The sequence below is a fragment of the Callorhinus ursinus genome, unplaced genomic scaffold (assembly GCF_003265705.2).
Source record: "Callorhinus ursinus isolate GAN/ISIS: 27379988/994484 unplaced genomic scaffold, GSC_fseal_2.0 scaffold64, whole genome shotgun sequence".
NCBI lineage: Eukaryota > Metazoa > Chordata > Mammalia > Carnivora > Otariidae > Callorhinus > Callorhinus ursinus.
In genome coordinates, this window is record NW_027397126.1 from 305,083 (window position 1) to 324,568 (window position 19,486).

The window sequence follows — 19,486 nt, forward strand, 5'->3', positions numbered from 1 at the left end:
AGGCTTGGGTATACTGTGTTAGTCTTTTCACGGAGAATGTACCTGTTTGCAGGTCCTTTCATCTTCTCTAGGAGCAAAGTCATATATGTGAATTTTCTTTAAAACCAAAGCAAAGGAGCCCATTGGTGACTAACAAGCATTGCGCGAAGGCCGAGGTGGGAGGTGACATGAGTGTGTTGCATCCTTATTCCTCAGTGAGATGTTAGGGTTCAGATCGGTCATCACATTCGGTTCAAGTCAAATAGGAACTTGTGAATACCTAATGTTTTTATTAAGATTTTTTAATGTCATAAAACTCCTTGGATGTGGAGGTTGTCTTACGACTTTCTCTGTCATCAGCTCGTCTATTAATAGGACAAAGACTTGAGGAGCCAGCAACAGATGCTCACCTGTAAAGGGATCCATACTTGGGAGATGAATGCTGGATAGTCACTCAAGTCCTGGGCTTGAAACTTCTCAGATTAAGGTCACCCCCAAATCATGTACATTTTTGTCGTGGTCAGTACAACAAGCCCAGCTGAGGTCAAAGCTTTTGCAGACCTCAAACCCTGAAGGCCGAAGCCCTTGACTTTTATCCTCCTTATTATCATTGTCACCATCATTCTCATCCTATCAGCCTTATGTGCGGAAAGCCCGGCATGGAGAACTGTGCTAATACTAGTCATAATTTATTTTATTATTTCTATAATTGTGAATATTTCCATTTTGTTTAAACAGCCCTAGGCATCGGATCAATTTAACTAAAAAGGATGAAATATCCAAAAAAATGTGTTTAGAATAGCCGCCTCCCTCTTCACTCTCCTGTCCTGTCAGCCAGATAAGCTTCACACTTCGCATCGCGTCTCTCCCAGAGGGGTATCCAGGTGGCGGGTGAACAGTCAGTTTCTGTAACACTTCTTCGCCTAAGAAGTCAGGCAGTGCTCCCTGGGGAGTTTGGTGAAAATCTGTGCTCTTTGTGAGTCTGTGGCCATCTCTTCAACCATGTGATGTGTGTACACGGTATGACCATTTTCATACATACATTCTTCAGGGCTGTGAATTAGTAATTTACATAAGACATACTTCCAGAAGCAGTGGAGCTTTCTCTGTGGATTCCGGTGATGGGTTTGTGTACCCAGTTGTCAGTGTACGTGTGGTAGGGGATTCGTCGTCCGTAGTGTCTTCCGCTCCCTAAAGTGGTTCAAATGCTCACGAACGGAGAAGGTGAGTTCCACTCTTGGTATTGGGCTCACGTGACAGGTTTGAACCCAGAGACAATACGGCATATGCTGCGTTCTTTTAGCCCTTCCTTCATGTTCCTAGCTGTGTCCTCCAAACCCTCGGGCCTTACAGACTTTACACAGGACCTTGCCCAGCTCCTGAGGGTGTGGGGACAATCGAAGGCCCAAAGAGAGTCAAGGATTTGGTTGGGGCTGCCATCTTGTAGGGTGGTTCCCCCTTAGCTGCGGTTCCGCTTTCTGGGGGTTTGCGTCACCTGCAGTCAGCCATGGTCTGGAAGCAGGTGATCCTCCTCCCGACGTAGCGTCAAGAAGATCAGAAGTAGCCTGATGCTACGTCAAGGTGCCTCCATCCTTCACTTCGCTTCCTCTCGTCACGGAGGCATCTCCCCTCACATGAGCCCCACGCGGAAGAAGAGTGCGCCACAATAAGATACGGAGAGAGGGACCGCGTTCGCATAACCTTTGTGACGGTACATCGTCCTAATCGGTCTATTTTATTGTTAGTTATTATCATTCGTCTCTTACTGTACCTAATTTACAAATGAAACTTTATCATCGGTGTGTATGTACAGGAAAAAACATAATCTGTGTCGGGATCGGTACTGTCCGCGGCTTCAGGCATCCACGGGGGTCTTGGAACAGATCCCCTGCGGGTGAGGGGGCACTGCTGTCCTCTGCTTTCCCCCAGGAAACTGGAAGCTCTTTGGGAGTGGAAATACTGTGTTTTCTCTGATGTCCTCCATATCAGCTGTGGATTCAGTGCTAGAGGCTTTGCCAGCAGTCACTGGAGAAACTGTTAATTGAATGAAGGGCATTTTATGAATTAGAAATCATACAGAGCATTACCATGTTATTGCTCAGGGACTGCCTCAGGATCATTGTTTGACTCCCTGTTCCTCTAATACCGGACATCATTGGAGCATGTTCTCGAATAGATCAGTCCCTCCTACCTCATTGTAACATGGCGTCATTGGTTTCCAACCCTTTGTTATGCAGTTTTTCAAATAGGCAGAAAAGTTGAAGCTATACAGGACATGTTCATATGCCCACCGCCCAGATTCTATGATTATGCATTTCACTGTGTTTGCTGTTTCACATCCATCCATGCGTTAGTCTGTCTTCATTTGTGGGTGCATTTCAGCATAAACTGCCAGCATCCATGTACTTCACCCCTAAACACTTCAGCGTGCATGTCATTATGTGGTTTTAATTTTGACCTTCTTAGAGCTGCTTTCAGATTTTTAAGGTTCTGGCGCTTGTGGTGGCAGTGGCTAAGAAGAGACGGTAAGCTGAATGTGAAATAAGCTCCCTTTTCAGACGCGGGTGGGTGTTTTTGTTGTCTAACGACAGCAAGCATACCAACCTATACGTATCACTGTGCCCCCTTCCCCCCACGTTACACGGTCACGTTACTTGTATTGTTGAGACTTGGAATGCCAGCCGAGGACCTGGAGTTGAGGGTCTCATTTATATGAGGAAAACTGGAGAATTGGGGTTGAGGATAGTGGGGCAGAAGGTTAGAGTTAGGTCCGACAAGAGTTGGGGAAGGAGGTTCAGAGCCAGGAATCGAGCAGTGCGTTACTTCTTACAAAGTCTAGGGAAGGCTCAGTGGCTGTGTATATTACCTGGGGAGCCATGGGTCTCGTAAACGCTAATAACAGTACAAGTACAGGGTCCTTCCGTTCCTTTTTTTTTCCCCCCCAAGATTTTATTTTTAAGTAATCTCTACTCCCATCATGCGGCTCAAACTCACAACCCCAAGATTAAGAGTCACACGCTCTAGCGATTGAGCCAGCCAAGCACCCCATGGGTCCCTCCGTTCCAGTGGTTTTCACGTTATATTCCATGGAATCCTAGAATTCATAGAAATGTTGCAGAGGTTTCACCAACATTGGAATTAGACTTTTCAAAGTGTATTGAACTATTTAAAAAAAAAAAAAACTGACATAAAGCAACAGACCTATTCAATGGTGTTTTGTAGTAAATTTTGACATACTGGAGAACACTTACTGGTTGACTTGGAAATAAGTAAAGGTTATTCATGTCAACTTAAAATAAAATTTTGGATAACACCTATCTGTCAACTATCAAAGCCAGGGTAATATTTCTGTGACAGGAATAAAGACAAAAAGGTCTTCAGCAAAACCATTCCACTAAAGCCATGGTGTTAAGGCATTGGCCTGAGAAAGCTGAAGTTACAGTTTGGTTTCCAGTTACCATGAGCGCTTAGCCATCTGTTATATTTAGATTTTTTTGTCTAGTACCTTTAGGAATCTGGAAACCAATGAGTATATGCTTTCAACTTGAAATGGCCATAAAAGGGGGAAAGGTAGTTAAGAGGCTGGAGGCTGGCTCCTGTGTCATTCCTCCGTTGGGGCCGTGTGAATGGATTGGGGAACCTTCTAAAAGGTCTCTCTCTTGGCCCATAGCTCAGACTGCTCAATCTAAGTCTGAAGATGTTTGTGTGCAGTATTGCAGTTTACGATGAGATTTTTCAGGGCTTCTTGGATTATGCCCGAAAAGCTTTACAATGGCTTTGGCAGATTCCTTTCAGATGGAGGCGGTGGTACTCACTGTCCTTTCGTTCTGGATTGTACCATGTTCTGTGCTTACCGTCTCAAATGCCTTTTGGAAGCCAGCACCTGCTTGTGTGTGGCTATGGTTGTGTTTTGAAATGTTTGCTTATCTATATTTTATTCCCCCCTAACATCTTACGATGAAGATTTTCAAGGTTGAAGTGATTTTGTGGTGCACACCTGTATCCCATCATTTGAGGCTGCCATTAACATTTTACTGTATTTGCTTGATCACAGTATCTACCCATTCCTCTGTCTATCCATAAATAATAAATAATACTCTTTTTGGATGCATTTCAAAGTAAATGCAGTAGATTTCACCAGTTAAGTAGCTTTATGTATTTTACACACTTGGAGTCTGGCTTTTTGAACACTACACAAAGGGGCATGTGTCGGCCTAGAGTCCTATGAAAGATGTAAAATAAATGCTCAGTTTTACTGGGAAAAAATTTAGAGACCTTATTTTTAAAAGTAACGGATTTTCTGGAATTCTGGCATGGTGTTGGAAAAGAATACTGGTGTATTTTTAAGTCTGAACTTTCTCGTGACTCAGATGTTACTGACCCCTGATAAAGAAGGGGGGTATCCTTGTAAATTTTGTTTTCATTGTTGAGACGGGAGCCAAATAACTTCCACCTCTTACAAAGAGGCAGGAAAAAAAAAATAAAAATGTTATAAACAGCGAGTGTTGGTCACTCCAACAAAATCTATTTTATTTGGAAAGCAGAGGGGAGCAGTTAACTGAGGACTGAATTGGTCTATGCTGGATCCGATCCCAAACCCTGGTGTCAAGGTGTTAAGTGCAAATTATTAAAAAACACTCTTGTTACAATTGGAGCAGTGAGACCGAGATGGAGATGAAAGATTTGAGTGTGTGGCTTTTGCCCCTATTTGTACGGAAAGCACTCTGCATTCTTGCAAACCTGTGTTGTTCTTCCCTTTATTCTCAGTCCCCAGAATCGTGTCCAGACGCTCTCCCTTGGCCCAGGGGGCTGACTGGGTGTATTTCCTTCTGGAAGTCTTCACTTGCGCTCTTGAGTTAGCTGGCAGATCCCTTAAAAGCGTTTCCAAGCAGCTTTTCCCACTCCCCAGCTCATCCTGTAGCTTCCACCCCGGTTCCGGCTGCTGTGGTCCCCATCTCTGACCTTCCACAAAAAGTTAGTGTAGATGAACGAAAAGTTAGGATAGAAGATCTTTGGGGTGAGGAGTAGGTGGGGGATGTGGGCGGAGAACTGGGTGATTAGGTACATTTTAAATGTGTCAATAGAACTTGACTAGGACCAAATTATGCGTAGGGAGTTGTACAGACTTTACCAAGCTCCTCAGACAGACACACTACCATTTCAAGCTCATAAAAACTCCTTGGCACCGGGCGCCTGGGTGGCTCAGTTGGTTAGGCAACTGCCTTCGGCTCAGGTCATGATCCTGGAGTCCCGGGATCGAGTCCCACATCGGGCTCCCTGCTCAGCAGGGAGTCTGCTTCTCCCTCTGACCCTCCCCCCTCTCATGTGTTCTCTCTGTCTCAAATAAATAAATAAAATCTTTAAAAAAAAAAAAAAAAACTCCTTGGCACCATAGAACAATATGTACTTTGGTCTCGGAAGAGACCGTTAGGTCACAGAGATTTTTATTCCTCTCTACCACTGACTTGCTCTTTGGTTTTTTGGTCTGTTTGTTTTGTAAGATTTTATTTATTTGACAGAGAGAGAGAAAGAGAGAGAGTGAGCACAAGCCGGCGACGGGGGGGGGGGGGGGGGGTGGTGGTGATGGCAGGTGGCAGAGGGACAGGGAGAAGCGGGCTCCCTGCTCACAGGACTCGATCCCGGGACCCCGGGATCATGACCTGAGCCAAAGGCGGACGCTTCACCGACTGAGCCGCCCGGGCGCCCCTGACTGGCTCATTGATCTCGGATTGTGACTGGCCTGTTTGGTGCTGGTGGCGTTGAGCACCGATACTGCAGCTGATGAACTGTCTGTGCTATGACAGAGCAGGTTACAACTGCATCTAGTTTTTGTTACAGCTCAGGCGCTTGAATTATTTCGTTAACATTTAGATACTATCACGAATCAGGGTTAATGTTTGGAAAGGGTCGTCCCAGGTACGAATACTTTATGTTCTGTCGTCCACGTGTATAGTACCATCTTAATTAAATATTCCCACAGATCCGTTTAGAAGGTACAATTTCTCCCTGCAAAACATATGTTTAAAACACATCGAAATTGATTAGACTGTGCACTTCTTGCTAGCAGGAAGGCAGACAGTTGTCTGGATTTATGATTAGGACAGGTGACAGGACTTGCGCTTCTATTCTTGGTTTGATCTCACCCCCTCACTTAAGGCAAGATGCTTAATCTTTTTAATGTGTCAGTTTATCCCTCTGTAACACCTGTAGCCTTCTTTCATGAAAACAGTACCTGGTTTTTATATATGACATTTGAGGATGTGATACAGTACGTGGCATGGAGGTTCAAATGACTCCGTAGAAATTATTTGTATGTTGAATGATGATCTTGACAAATTACTACTTACTACATTTAGAAAGTTACAACTCTGGAGGGAATTGATATTTGATATTGTTGTCCTGTGTGTTCTAAGTTACCATCATAACAGTAGGAAAATAAACCCTGTCTTGGCTGTGTTACAAAGGGATTAACTCACTTCTTCAAGTTGTTACTAAATCTCCAGCCCTTTCCACAACAGAAATAAAAAGTGCTCCTTGTTTTCTTTACTTTTTCCAGGATAGAAGTCTTCAGACTAACCTTGGGGTAATTTTTTCTGTTGTTGAGTGTTTTCCAAATGATTCTCTTTGTGGAGACGGAAGGGTAAACCATGTCAGAGACTGAAAGCAACTGAAGTTGCGCCCCTACAAGTGTGCAGAGGGGGAGGGTATGCCTTTGATTCGTAGATCAAAGCAAAGAGCCAAGATTATGTGGAGCTTGCCTATTACACATTTGTTCCCAGCTCCGTGTGTCTTTGCAGAGAATGAAATCAGAATGAAATACAAGAGGATTAAAGAGCTAGACTCTAAGTAAAAGTGAAATGCCCATATGACTACTTTCTAAATTCTCTATCCTGGGAAGCGTGGGCTAACGAGCGGGAGAATCTGTGTCACGGAGGTTGTCAGTCTCTTCCTGATGATCTGCTCCTAGATTTTATGGTGCGTAATAAATAGGTGTATGTTTTTCGTGAAACTCGTGGGGTGTGAATCAGGTGAAAACTTAGATCCACTTGAAAAATGAGGAGACACTACCTGCCTGGGTACAAAGCCTGATATATGTATGTATTTTTCTTTTCTTCGACAAATCTATCCTTTCAGCGTTCCTTTTCAGTTCGGACAGTACCAGGGCGCAGATGATGTAATTTGGTTCCTAAAACAACCCGATAGGGATAGCAGGACACGTATTAATGTCCCCATCGTATTGATGAGGAGGGAAAATGAACCGACGGAGCCAAGGATTCTCTCTGGGATTTCTGATTCCACATCTGTTGTTCGTTCCTTGAGTTAGAAAACAGTCTAAGTCCGCAAAACACTCCCTGGTCTTTTCATTAAATGAAAGCTGAAAGTTAATTTCACTTTTATACCCTTGTCTCTGTTTTTACAAAGTTAACTTGTAATTGGCTTTGCAGTGGCTGACTCCTGAATTAGGCTCTTCTCTGCCCACTTCCTTATCCAATATGATCATGTATATGGGCTTCGGCATTTATTTGTGACATTAAACAAGTAGACAGTTTGAAGTGAATTAAAATTAATTCGGTTTTGTGATTTTTATAATACTCCCGGTTTGCTGCACTGAGTTGCCATAACCCTGAGACTGAGGATCCCTGTTTGAACGTCTAACACAAATAGCTGGGAGGCACACTTCTGAATCGATTTGCATTTATTACACTGATTTATAAACTTCTGCCCTGTTTCCTGATCTCCAAAGAGTTAACTTGTCAAGTGTCTGCTGTGAGGTTGGAGTGCGGTGCTGGGGACATTTCTTTCTCTCGTTGGTCTCAGCTGGTAAGTCAGGGACGAAGAGAACACAAGTCACCTGGCCTGGGGTTAGTGATGTGACCTTGGAGAAAGAAGAGCCCATTTCAGGACTGACTGACTTTTGAGGCCACAGACCTCAAGCTGCTCTCCTGCTTTCAAGAAGGAACACTCACAGGGTTCATTTAAAACCCTGCTACAGAGAGAGTCCAAAAAATCCCTACCCGGTTTCTGTAACGAACGAGGATGGTGTTTTGTTTTCCCAGAATGCAGTTTGAAGGTCAGGCCTGTGAGTCAGAGCCGGGCACTCTGGTGGTGGTATGCACCAGGGACGCGTTCCCGGTCTAATCACCCGCCAGGCCTTGTGCCCGGCTCAGGCCGCTCCATTATAACCCCCAGCTGAAGCAGCCACCTTTTGTTTTTAAAAATAGATAAAGAGGAGAACGCGAACATTGGAAAATCAGATACCATATGTACTTTTATAGCTTTTCAGCCCAAAGACTTGATGAACACCAAGTGCCTCATCAGCGTTGGGACAGGGCCGGCCCCCCCCCCCCACCACGGCCAGCGCTGCGGCGCGGTGCGGCTCTGTGTGAGCGTACGTGTACATTGTCCGGATAAGTGTTCTACTCCCTTTCTTGTTTTGTAATTCACTGGCGAGGCATTGTGGTCTGGTGCAAAGAGCACTAAACTTGGAATCAAAAGCCACTTCCTGTCTGGGTAGCTTATTAACTCAGGGTAACCTTAGCATAGTTGGCATGGGATTTCCAGATGGCATCCTCTCTGCGTGGACAAAAATAATCGACCATTTCAGTAAGCTGTGGTGGGTGCCACCCGATCCACTCGAGAGACTTTCATCTTTTCCTTTTTCTCTCTTGCTCCCTTGCATCCCTTGTAAAGTCACAACTCTTTCGTGCATCCGACCCCTGCTGGGTGCGAGAGGAAAGCAATCTGATTAAATGAACTTACTACTTTTTTAAAAAATTTTTTATTGTTATGTTAATCACCATATATTACATCATTAGTTTTTGATGAACTTACTACTTTTATTACTTGGTTCCTGGTTTGTACTAACAGACCGGGAACAACTTAAGTGTCTGTCAGTAAGGGACTGATTAAGACAATTGTGGTATATCTACCCAGCTGAATACTATGTACCTTATGAACGCTTTATGCACTCATACGCAAAATTCTTGAAAATATATTAAGTCCAAAAGGCAAGGTGTAAAAAAGTATGTATAGTAAGTACATCACTACTATGTCTTTAAAAGGGGAAAAAGACAAAACATATACAGCTCCCTCTTTTCCGAGGCCCAGTATCTCTGGAAACATAAGAAGACACTGGTATTGCTGGTGACTGAGAGAGGGAAATGGGCATCCGGGGATGGGCAGGAGAAGATGATTTTTCACTATGTACTCTTTTGTCCCTTTTAAAAAAAACACTTTAATATTTAAAAAAATAAAGTAAATCCGTACACAAAACAGAATGTTCAGCAGCAGCATTACTCATAATAGTGAAAAAGTAGAAACAGCTCCTGTCCGTCAGCGGACGAGTGAATAAACAGGGTGTGGTATATCCACACAATGGAATATTATTCGGCGGTAAGATACAGCGAGGGGCCATACCTGCTACGACATGGCTGAAACTTGAAAAGAGCAGGCTTAATGAAAGGAAGGCAGGGGAAAAAAAAGGGGGGGGGAAGGAAGGAAGGAAGACAGGCACAAAAGATCACACACATCGTCTGATCGCGTTTCTATGAAGTGTCCAGAATCGGCAGCTCCACACACAGGAAGTAGATGAGTGGTTGCTGGGAGCCTGGAGGAAAGGGGGGTGGGCAGGGAGTGACTGCTGATGGGCACAGGGTGTCTTTCTTGATGATGAAAATGTTCTGGAATCAGGTGAGGGTGATGTTTGCGCAACTTTACGAAGATGCTAAAAACCACCGCCGTGTACTGTACACTTTGCAAGGGTAAATTTTGTGGTATGTAAATCGGACCTTCATATATAAACGGAAAAGCAACCTGGTGGAGTCACGAACATGGAAACTTGAAGAATCACTGTGAACATATGAAGCAGTGAACAACTTCCTTACGTTCCCACCTAAGAAATATTTCCATTGTAAAATATTTCACGTAGTGTCACTGATGACACCAGGGACCTTCTTATTATCCTTTAGCTACTTTCCCCGACACTCGCCCGTGATCTCATTTCATTGGGGAATATTGGTGACCCAGATGAAGGAAGCCCTGATCCATGTAAAGGACTTGCGGTACGTGGGATCGAGGTGTTGTGGCTAGAGGCCTTCCCCGGTCCCTGCCCCTGGGACAGAAGGCCACGGCAGCTTTGAAAGGAGCCTCAGGGAATCGTGTGGGCAAGTCTGCCCTCTCTCCCCTGATAACTGGTCCCAGAGGGGCCCCCTGTCTCTGTCCTGCCTCCCTGCTCCCAGGAGCCGCCCCTTTTCCCTTTCTTGTACCCTCCTGGGTTGAGCTGAGTCACAGCATTTAAGGAGCCCTTCCTAAAAGGACGGGAGACCGGTGGGCCTGACAAACATAGTTCCTCTTCCCTCTCGTCGCACACCCTTCCCACACCCTTCACAGGTGCTGTGGCACTGCCGACTGTCCCCCAGCAGGACAGTTCCCATCATGGCAGCTGGCCCGTCCGTGGGGTCGGGCAGGTAACAGTGTTGTGTCAGTGTTCCCAACTCCGGGTGCTTAAACCCGAATTCCTCTTGGGGTGGGCATGGGAGGTTGACCACAACGTCTTTGGTCAGGAGCGGGGTAGGCGATGTGTCTTTCAGTTCCGCCAGCCCCTGAGACCTCGGGCCTTACTGTGCTCACTCCAAGCCAAGTCTCCCCACACACCAGCTTACCTCAGGTTGGCTGCTGAGCCCTTCCTCTGAGTGACCTAGTAAGATAGGTGGGGGTTTTTTTTAAAGATTTTATTTACTTATTTTAGAGCCAGGGAGCACGAGTGGGGAGAGGGGCAGAGGGAGAGGGAAAGGGAGAGACTCTGAAGTGGACTCCCCACTGAGTGTGGAGCCCGATGGGGGGCTCGATCCCACGACCCTGAGGCCATGACCTGAGCCAAAACCAAGAGTCAAACACTTAAACTGACTGAGCCCCCCAGGCGCCCCTAAGACAGGTCTTTGAGACCCATGCCCTTGGCATTCATTCAGAATTAATTCACATAATACATACAGAACTAAGCTATGTTATGGCCAGAGCTTACTGTTTCTGATGGTATAGGTAGCCTCTTCTCGTTGTTGATCTCCATGGGCCAACTTAAGATCAGAGATGCGATCCGTGGGTGGCCTGCCTCATTAAGTAGTCCCGTCAAAGCAAGCTTTTATTGGTTGTGTTGGAAAGTCCAGTCGTCCATTGGGGTCACTGGGCCCTTACTTGGTTGGAGGGATGCAGGGAAAATCCCTCCCCACCCCAAGTCCGAGCAGGTGACCTAGATGTAGGGGGTCTTTTATTTTCACTAGAGGATCAAGAGAGCAGGCTTGTTCTCCCTAGGTGTCTGTCATCTCTTCCTAGACCCTCCATGTCCATGCAGGATATACCGCTCTGTCGTCTGGGGTGTCGTGCCTGCCAGAGGCTGATAGCACTGAGTCCCTAGGACATTTAGAATTGTCCTCGTGGGGATGTCTCACGCCCGTAACCCTTACAGTTTGGGCTCTCACTTCTTTTTCACATGTCCTCTGTGAAGCGGTAAGCTCGAAAAGAAATTTTTCTTTTGCAGGCATCTGCTGCTCGGGAATCCTCACTTGCAGAGTATAATTGAATAAATAGCAATATATCGTGCTTACAACAACCCTATTAACATAGGTGCTCCTGTCATGGCCATTGTACAGAGGGGCAGACTGAGTCACAGAGAAGTTAAGTAGAATTTGCTGGCACACAGCCAGTAAGCGGTGGAGACAGGATTCGATTCTGGACATTTTGGCTCCGGAGTCTGTGCCCTTAGCCACTACTACACTGTTCCCCTGAAACTTGAGAAGATAGGTAGAGCCCTATGAAACTCCAGGCAAATCCCATGTTTGTCTTAGAACGATGTTAGTTGTTCAGACAATCTCATATAAGAATTAAGACTTGACTTTCTTTCACGGAAGCCCTCAAGAGTCCTTATGGCCCAGTCTACACCATTTGATCTGCAAGCCATCGAAGGAGGTGGAATCCTTGCCCTGGGCCCCTGGTTTCCTTCTCCACACCTGAGACTGGCTAGGCTCCTCTACACTTGGTCCACATTCGCGTATTTGTCTTCTTTAATGATCACGCTGCTGGAAAATGAACAAGAAAGGTTGGGATTTGAGGTAAATGTGTGGTAGTCTTTCCAAGTGCGTGACCTCTGGTGGCTTCTGCCACTGTCGCTGCAGACTCCTTGTCGTGTTCTATTTGCCGGACTTTGTGTTCCCGTCATTCTATTCACGTACCCGCTGCCTGGCATGGCGAGCGCATTGCTTGACTTCAAGAGCTTTGGAACCACTCACTCGTGCTCCTTCTGTGTCAGCTGTTGTAGGTGGGCCCCTTTGCTCCTCCCTCAGCCTGGAACTCCCCTCTCTTGGCTCTCCATCAGCTGCTCCGTCCCGGTCGCCTCAGCTGAAGTGTCTGCTCCCTGATGAGACTCCTGCCGTAGCATGAGAGAACCTGCAAACTGTTCCGCCTGCAAATCATACAGCCGTCCCTGAGCCTGGAGGTCTGTGACCCAGACACCTAGCCTCTGCCGATGACTCTCTGAAGTCAAGGGACCGTAAACTGCATTCCCAAGTTTTGACACTGGCGTGACTGAGCAGCCTGATGTGGTGCAGGGGACCAGGGCATCGGGGGCCTGGACGCTCAGGTTCTAGATCTGGAGCTGCTGCTAAGTCCGTGAGGCAGGTCATGCCCCATCTCTGGGCTTTAGTTTTCCTGCCTGTCAAAGGGCGTGCCTGAGCCAGGTCATTTCCAAGTCTTTGTGAGGGTGGCATCGCGCACAGACCCCGCCTGCTGGACTCTGTCCTCACCGTGCGCAGACTGACAGAGAAAACAAGCTACCCTTTGGGGCGGTAAGGTCATGGCGGGCCACCCACAGGATGACACTGGCCTTTGCCCTGGTCTTGCTGTGGCGTTTTCACGGTCTAAGGCCTGTCCTTGCGCACAGGGTAGCTCTTACCACAGAAAGCAGTTCATGTTTGCTCCCTCAGACGTGAATCACTGGGGTCCACCACCCTCCTGGGTCTGCCTGTGGGTGTGTGCTTCGAATCGGGGTTGCGACGCTGCTCAGGCAGCCAGATCATGGCCCTCGGGAAACCCGGCAGGGGGGGACCAAGTGAGGCTTTCGCCCTGATGGCCTTCGAATCCTCCAGAAACCTAGATTGCCCTCTCTCAGTCAAGGCGGTTGCCTAACAAAATGTGGACTTCCTTCCTGAGTGACCCCCAGATCCCTGCTTCATCTCCTTCCTCCTGTGCTCCCATTGCCACTCTGTACCCCATGATCAAACCCCGCAGAGCCACTCAAAAGGGTTTCTGACCTTTGCCCTGAATTCCAGGGCCCCACCAATGACTGATAAGGTAGCATAATAATTACAGTCTTTTGGTAGATGAAGGCAGGATATATGTTACTAGGTGAGGTCTCCCGTCAGGAAGCAGGGCTCATGAGGTCCTGTGAGGACACCTGTGGTCAAGGGAGTCGATCCCAGTTAGCAGCATTAAGAATGAAGAGATGGGAGCTTATTCGAGGTCCTGTTCTTTCCTGTTGTGGATATTAATCAGCTGGGTAAATTAGAGACTAGGGTCACGGAATGTTTAGCCCTGGAGCATCTATCAGAGGCTTGAAATGTCCCTAACAGGTGGCCTCGGTGAATGCCAGGACTTAGCATGATTGAAAGGGTGTTTTGAGTCATGGCACATGGCAACATGGAAATAAAACAGATATATCACAAGTGGGTGGTAGAAATAGACTGGAAGAGAATTTTAACACCTAAAATATGACAAAGATTTATCCCTGCTAGCTTCTCAGTTTCATGAAACATTTTATTTTCATCTGATCTGAGATTCTGCATTCACGTTACATATTTCCTTCTAAAACTTTTCTGGTTTCTGTTTGTTTGCTTCTGTCATCTTCCTGTTTATTTACTCTTTTAAGTGTCACTTCATTTTTTTTTTTTTTTTTTTAAATCTGAGGTCATCGTAGTGGCTTACTTTGAAAATCATTTGTTCAGCATTGTCTCGATGGCGATTTCTAGTCAGAGGCCCATAAAAATATCTATAAGATGTGGTTGGGATCATTCCTACATCTTGGCGAGGGTCTAGGAGGGGCAGATCCTGGGGGCAGGAGACATTGAAAACTTCCTAATCCTAGAATGACATTTTCAAAAATCAGATGGCGCAGGCCGTGGCACGTGTTGCAGTTCATCTCCAAGTGAGGATTACCAGGAAACCGTGTTAGCCCTGCTTGGTTAATTGTGAGGGGGACAGGTCTTCTCTGGCGTGATGAACATTTTCGAGGTGCTTGGCTCTGTACAAGGTCATCTTCCACTGCCTGTAGCTTGCCCCGTTGGTGGCAGGCCTTCCCCTTTCCCCGGGCTCCCCTCTTCCTTTGCCCTGCAGTTCAGGGAGCCTTTGGGGAGGCACAGTTCTGGGGGTTTGCTTTCATTTGGATCTTGTATGATGAAGTCGCCCCCCCCCATGTGGTTCTTGGCGGGAAGGGGACTCCCTCCTTTTACTCCTTGACACGTTTGCCCCGAATTGTGACATTTAAGCGCAGTGACTTCGCAAAATCTGACTTGTCAGTAAGAAAAAGTCCTCTTCCCACCCTAAAGACTGACAGGAACGTGAGATGGCTGAAGCTGTACTGGGCCTTCCCTGGCAAGAGCACACAGGACGGAGATACTCCGGAGAGCCCGACATGGAGTCCCATCATATCATAGTGCATGACTAGATGCCTGAAGCCAGCGGTTGGAGTCGCTCAGTAAAATCGTTGGCGGAGGGCCTAGTGGCCCGACAGAGTTCTCTGGAGGAAGAAACCCGTTACGGTGCTTTCATTAGCGGTGGGCAAGGGGGGACAAAGGCGGATGTGAGAAATGGCTAGGACGGAACCACCGGTGTCTGCGCAGACTCCATCCCACGTGGTTATCAGGCTCTGGCCTCTGGCGGTCATCGGCTGAATAAGTTTTCAACCATTTGGAAATTTCTCTGGTCAAAGGAAACTATAGGGAAAGGGAGGAGGGCGCCCACCAGCCAGGCTGCGGGATGAGGAAGCTCCCGCGGTGTTGGACCACCCGGATCACCGAACTGGAGGTGCCAGGGGTGTGGTGTCCCCGAGGGAGAGGGCGGGGTCGGGCTGCCCCGGGGGAAATGCCCACAAACTTGACTCCCCCAGCACCTCACGGGCAGGCCCATGTCTCTCTCGACGCAGCAACTCGGATCATCCCCTTTATTAAAGGGGGCAAGCCATGGACCTCTCAGAAGAACCTCCTCAGAACGTCCCAGGCACAGTGCCGCTGTTCCTCATGCCAGCTCTGCCTCCCAGCCCCGACGCCCCGGGTTGCCCTGACCGCCGCGCACCCTGCCCTCCGAGGGCCCCTGCCCGCCCGCATCCCTCGTAGCGCTTCTTCGTCTTCCCGGGCCCATCGCCTCGGCTGCAGCCGTCCACCCGGCCCTCCCTCGCGCCCCATCATCGGGCCAGCGGTACCCTTCCAGGCTATCTCCCTGCCTCCAGGCTCCCGTGCTCCGAGGCTCCTTACCCCCCTCCCCGACCCCTTCTTCGGGCCCGCCCTCGCCCGGCCCTGCCCCCTGCCCCGCCCGGCCGCAGCCCTCCTGGTGCCTCGGGCGCAGGCCCCGCGCGCTCCCGCTCTGCTCACACCGTGCCTCCTCTTCCCCGTCCTTCAGGGACCGGGCCCCAGGTCCTCACATCTACCACGTCTTTTCTGAGCCCCCACGCAGAGCTCGGCCTGTGCTAAGTCTCGGGGCCTCCCTCATGTCTGGGAGAGGGGGGGTGGCCGCCGTGCCCTGCCTCGCGCTGACAGTGACCGGTGCACTTGGGAGAAAGGACTGCCTCGTGCACTTTGTGACCAGAAAGAGGTCTTGCGCCTCATAGTAGGACATCCGTTGGGTGTTTGCCTTGTGAAGTACATGAGGGGAGGGGGTGGTGGTATCTGCAGGTGGAGCCGCAGTGTAGGCCACAGCTTAAACTGCAGAGTAGTTGGAAGACAAAAGCGTACAGACAGATAACCTCTGAAGTGAGTGGTTCTCAGAGGATCGCATGCAAGAGGCGGCTTAGGGGTTTTGAGGCCTAAGGCTCACTGAACAACCGTCCTGAGCCCGCCGGAGCGTGAGAGGATAGAAGGCCCGGAACGTGGCCTTCGGACAGTAAAGAGCCCCCAGCCCCAGCAACAGTAGATGAAGGTGCTTTGTAAACACCCCAGTGACTAATAAGGAGATTATTAAACATCACACTGTTAACGTGTGACGCAGTCGCCTTGGAGGCTAAGGAAAGCAGCGACTATGCTGGAGCCTGCTAAGTGACTGCCAAGCTTTGCGAAGCCCTGGCCCCAGGCCGGGCAGAGTTAGCAGCCGTCCTTAGGAGAAGCTGTTCGTCACCTCACCAAGGAAGGGCCTTTCCTGTTTTGGTTTCGTGGAAGCTGTGGTTCCGACTCGAGGCCCCCGGCGGCGGGGACACCTGTCGGCGCAGGCAGCGCTCGTGCTTCCCGAGGGTTGGGAAGGAAGGTGGGCTTCAGCCGGCGGGGGCCGGGGGGCTCCCGCGCACCCCAGCTTGTCCTCGGCCGCTAACTACTTACGGGTCAGAAAGAAACTCTCTGGTTTGTGTGTGTTCTCTTGTGTTTCGAACAAAAGAGATTTCTGTTTGTTTGCTAGCTTGGTGAGGCTGTCAGTCCGTGCTCGGTTGGGACTTGGCGGAGCGCCCACAGAGCTACCGCACTTGCCCTGATGCGGGGCTTGAGGCCAGAACCGGCTTCCCCGGGAAAGCTCTGCCTCAGGACGCACCTCGCTAACATCGAGCTTCCCGCTCGTAGAGGTTAATCATCTGCTACGACACGCGCGTGTCCGCCAGGCGACACATGGCCCTTTATATCAGGGCACCACGTTGTCCCAAGCGGCCAGTCTCCCTGCAGTGTGTCGTCAGGCTGCTGAGAAAGGGGCTGTGGCGTGTTGGGGGGCAAGGGGCCACCCCCCTTCTCCCAGGCTGATTCCTGGACCCAACACGTGATAAATTTGCCTGCCACCTCCCAGCTTTTGTCATTCTGGCATTTTCCAGCTAACTAGGACTTAGAGCTTCAGCTGTCTTTTAGAATAACTTTTTCAGGGGCCGCCTGGGTGGCTCAGTCGGTTAAGCGTCTGACTCTTGGTTTTGGCTCAGGTGCTGATCTCAGGGTCTTTCAGATCGAGCCCCATGTCGGGCTCTGGGCTCAGCGGGGAGGCTGCTTGAGACTCTCTTTCCCCCTCTTCCCCTGCCCCTCCCCCTGCTCATGTGCACTCTTCTCTCCTTTTTTTAAAAGACTTATTTATTTGAGAGAAAGACACCATGAGCGAGGGGAGGAGCTGAGGGGGAGAGAGAGAGAGAGAGAGAGAGAGAGAGAGAGAGAGAGAGAGAGAGACAGCAGACTCCCTGGGGAGTGCAGAGCCCACCGCGGGGCCCGATCTCACGACCCTGAGATGACAACCTGCGCCGAAACGGAGAGTCGGTCGCTTAACCGACTGCGCCACCCAGGCGCCCCAAGGATAACCTTTCCATTAAACACCTGAAGAGCGTAAGAATCATAAAACTCATTCATTCACGTATCCATGAAGCATTTCTGGCTCGGCTGCTGTGGGCTGGGAAGAGGAAGACAAGTAGAGCCCAGCCCGGCCCCCAGCCTGCTAGGGGAGGCACAGAACTGCACTGAATCCGCTGACATGCGCTAGACAGAGCAGCGTCTATGAGGTACCGAGCCCAGGGCCTGTCCGTGAGTGAAGGTCGGATGCCTTCCTTGACGTTCAGTGGCCAAAGACACTTTCTGGGTTCCAGGTGGGACTGTGTTTTGACTTTATATGAGGCTTGCTGAACACTTTTTGCTTCTTTTAATTTGTTTTTCAGCAGACAGTTAGTATATGGGGAATACATTGGGGAAGCGGATAGAAAGTGGGGACGGGGAGCACGGTTGCAGTTTTAAATAGGACAGTCCAGTGAGACGTCCCTGGAAGTGACTTGGAGCAAAGCCTGGAAGGAAGCAGAGGAGCACCTGCGAGAGGCTCCATGCTGGGGGAACGGGTGTTGGGGCCCGAGGTGGGGCGTGTCTGGAGGGCGCCGAGGCCTGCAGGGAGGCCAGGGGGAGGCCAGAGTGAAGGGCGCAAGGGGGGCGGGGATAAGGGCAGAGAAGGAACCGGCACGCGGTTCTGGAGGGACTTCCAGGCCATCCTCCAGCGGTTACAACATGTGAGGTTACCCTCTTCATTTTCCCCCATATATTTACTTTTGTCGTCGCTGACACTGAAAAGCAGGAGGTTTCATTTGTGGGACAAAGTATTTTCCTTGTGTACGTGGCGGGTGCACACGCGTCTGTCTCTCGTCTGTGTGGCTAGAATCGCTCTTTCACTGTCTTGCTGGTGTCTGGTACATACCAAGGAGGGCATGGGCAATGCTGCTGATCTCTGTATTCCTGGCGTCTAATGCCTTCTAATTACACTGGTTAACGTGTGTCTGTCTCTTATAGTTGTTTCTATCATTAGCAGCCCCAAAATGAGTTCTTCCTAGGGCCCGGTGCAAGCTGTTTAGGCATACAAAGTGGATTAATAAGGGTGGCTCAGCGTTAAGCTATGCCAGAGCCGAGTCCAAATTTTATTCCGGTACAGGGATGACTTTCTCTGTGGCCTCTCTGGCTGTGGAGCTAATTTGGAGGCTGAGTAGCTCCACAGGTATTTATATGTAGTGTTTGGTATTTTTACTGGGTCCTATTCTTCTCCCTTGGATCACCTAAAATGGTTAAGAATTTTCTAGCGGGATTAAGGTTGTGATCTCTGGGGAGGGGTGGGCCATCTGCTCTCGGTTATTTTTGTGTTAGCCGCTTCCCCTTAAATGTATGTTCACAAATGAGCCACAGCCTTATCGGCTGGGGTCGAGGGAAGACGGGTCTAGGTGCTGCTCCCGAACTTGGTCTCTGAGCCATGGCTTCCCACAGACACTCAGGTAAAGCTTCCTATTCTTTATCTTCTGTCGAGCACAGTTTTGTTGGGGCAGTGAATCTGTCACTCGACTAAAAGATACTTTTTGATGAAATGATTTTAGGCTTGTCTAGAGAGTAAGTCAGTCCTAGCTCATCTCCGCTCTGGCCTGGCTTTCTATAGAAGTGCCGTTTCAGAGACAAAAGTCAGCGTGTGTGTGTGTGTTTTATTTTTTTAATCTAAACTTAACGACTGTAGTTTACATTTTTCAGGACGTCCTGTGAAATTGCAAGAGATTGTGTGAGGAAAGACTTTGCGGGGCTGGGGGGTAGCAATTCCTTGTTATTTGTAAGATAACGAATGTTGATCTTGACTGCTTTAAATCGAATCTAAGGTGTGTAGGCAAGGGCAGCTGAATGTGGAGCCGGAGGGAGAAAGCCCGTAATGACTCCCCACATCTTCCCCCTTCCTGAGCAGTGTGGTGAGTCCTGCCGCAGAGAGGCAGCTCTGATCCTTTTTGATGTGGCAGGTTTAGGGATTGTTCTTAGCAGAAAAGGGGCCAACATTTCAGAATCTCCAG

At 48.9% G+C, this 19,486-nt stretch overlaps 1 protein-coding gene across 4 annotated transcripts in view; it reads left to right on the forward strand.

Moving 5' to 3' along the window:
* Positions 1–19,486, forward strand: part of FHL1 (four and a half LIM domains 1) — a 58,775-nt gene that overhangs the window by 27,602 nt on the left and 11,687 nt on the right. Inside the window, exon 1 of one of the 4 annotated variants that reach the window (XM_073885671.1) lies at positions 18,585–18,660. The exons of 1 other annotated variant lie outside the window; for it this stretch is intronic. In XM_073885671.1, the coding sequence (XP_073741772.1) occupies positions 18,600–18,660 (61 nt within the window). In that variant the 5' untranslated portion in view covers positions 18,585–18,599. Of the gene's footprint in view, positions 1–18,584; positions 18,661–18,783; positions 18,932–19,486 lie in introns of those variants that run through there. 2 more of the 4 variants (XM_073885675.1, XM_073885672.1) reach the window with 2 other exon arrangements.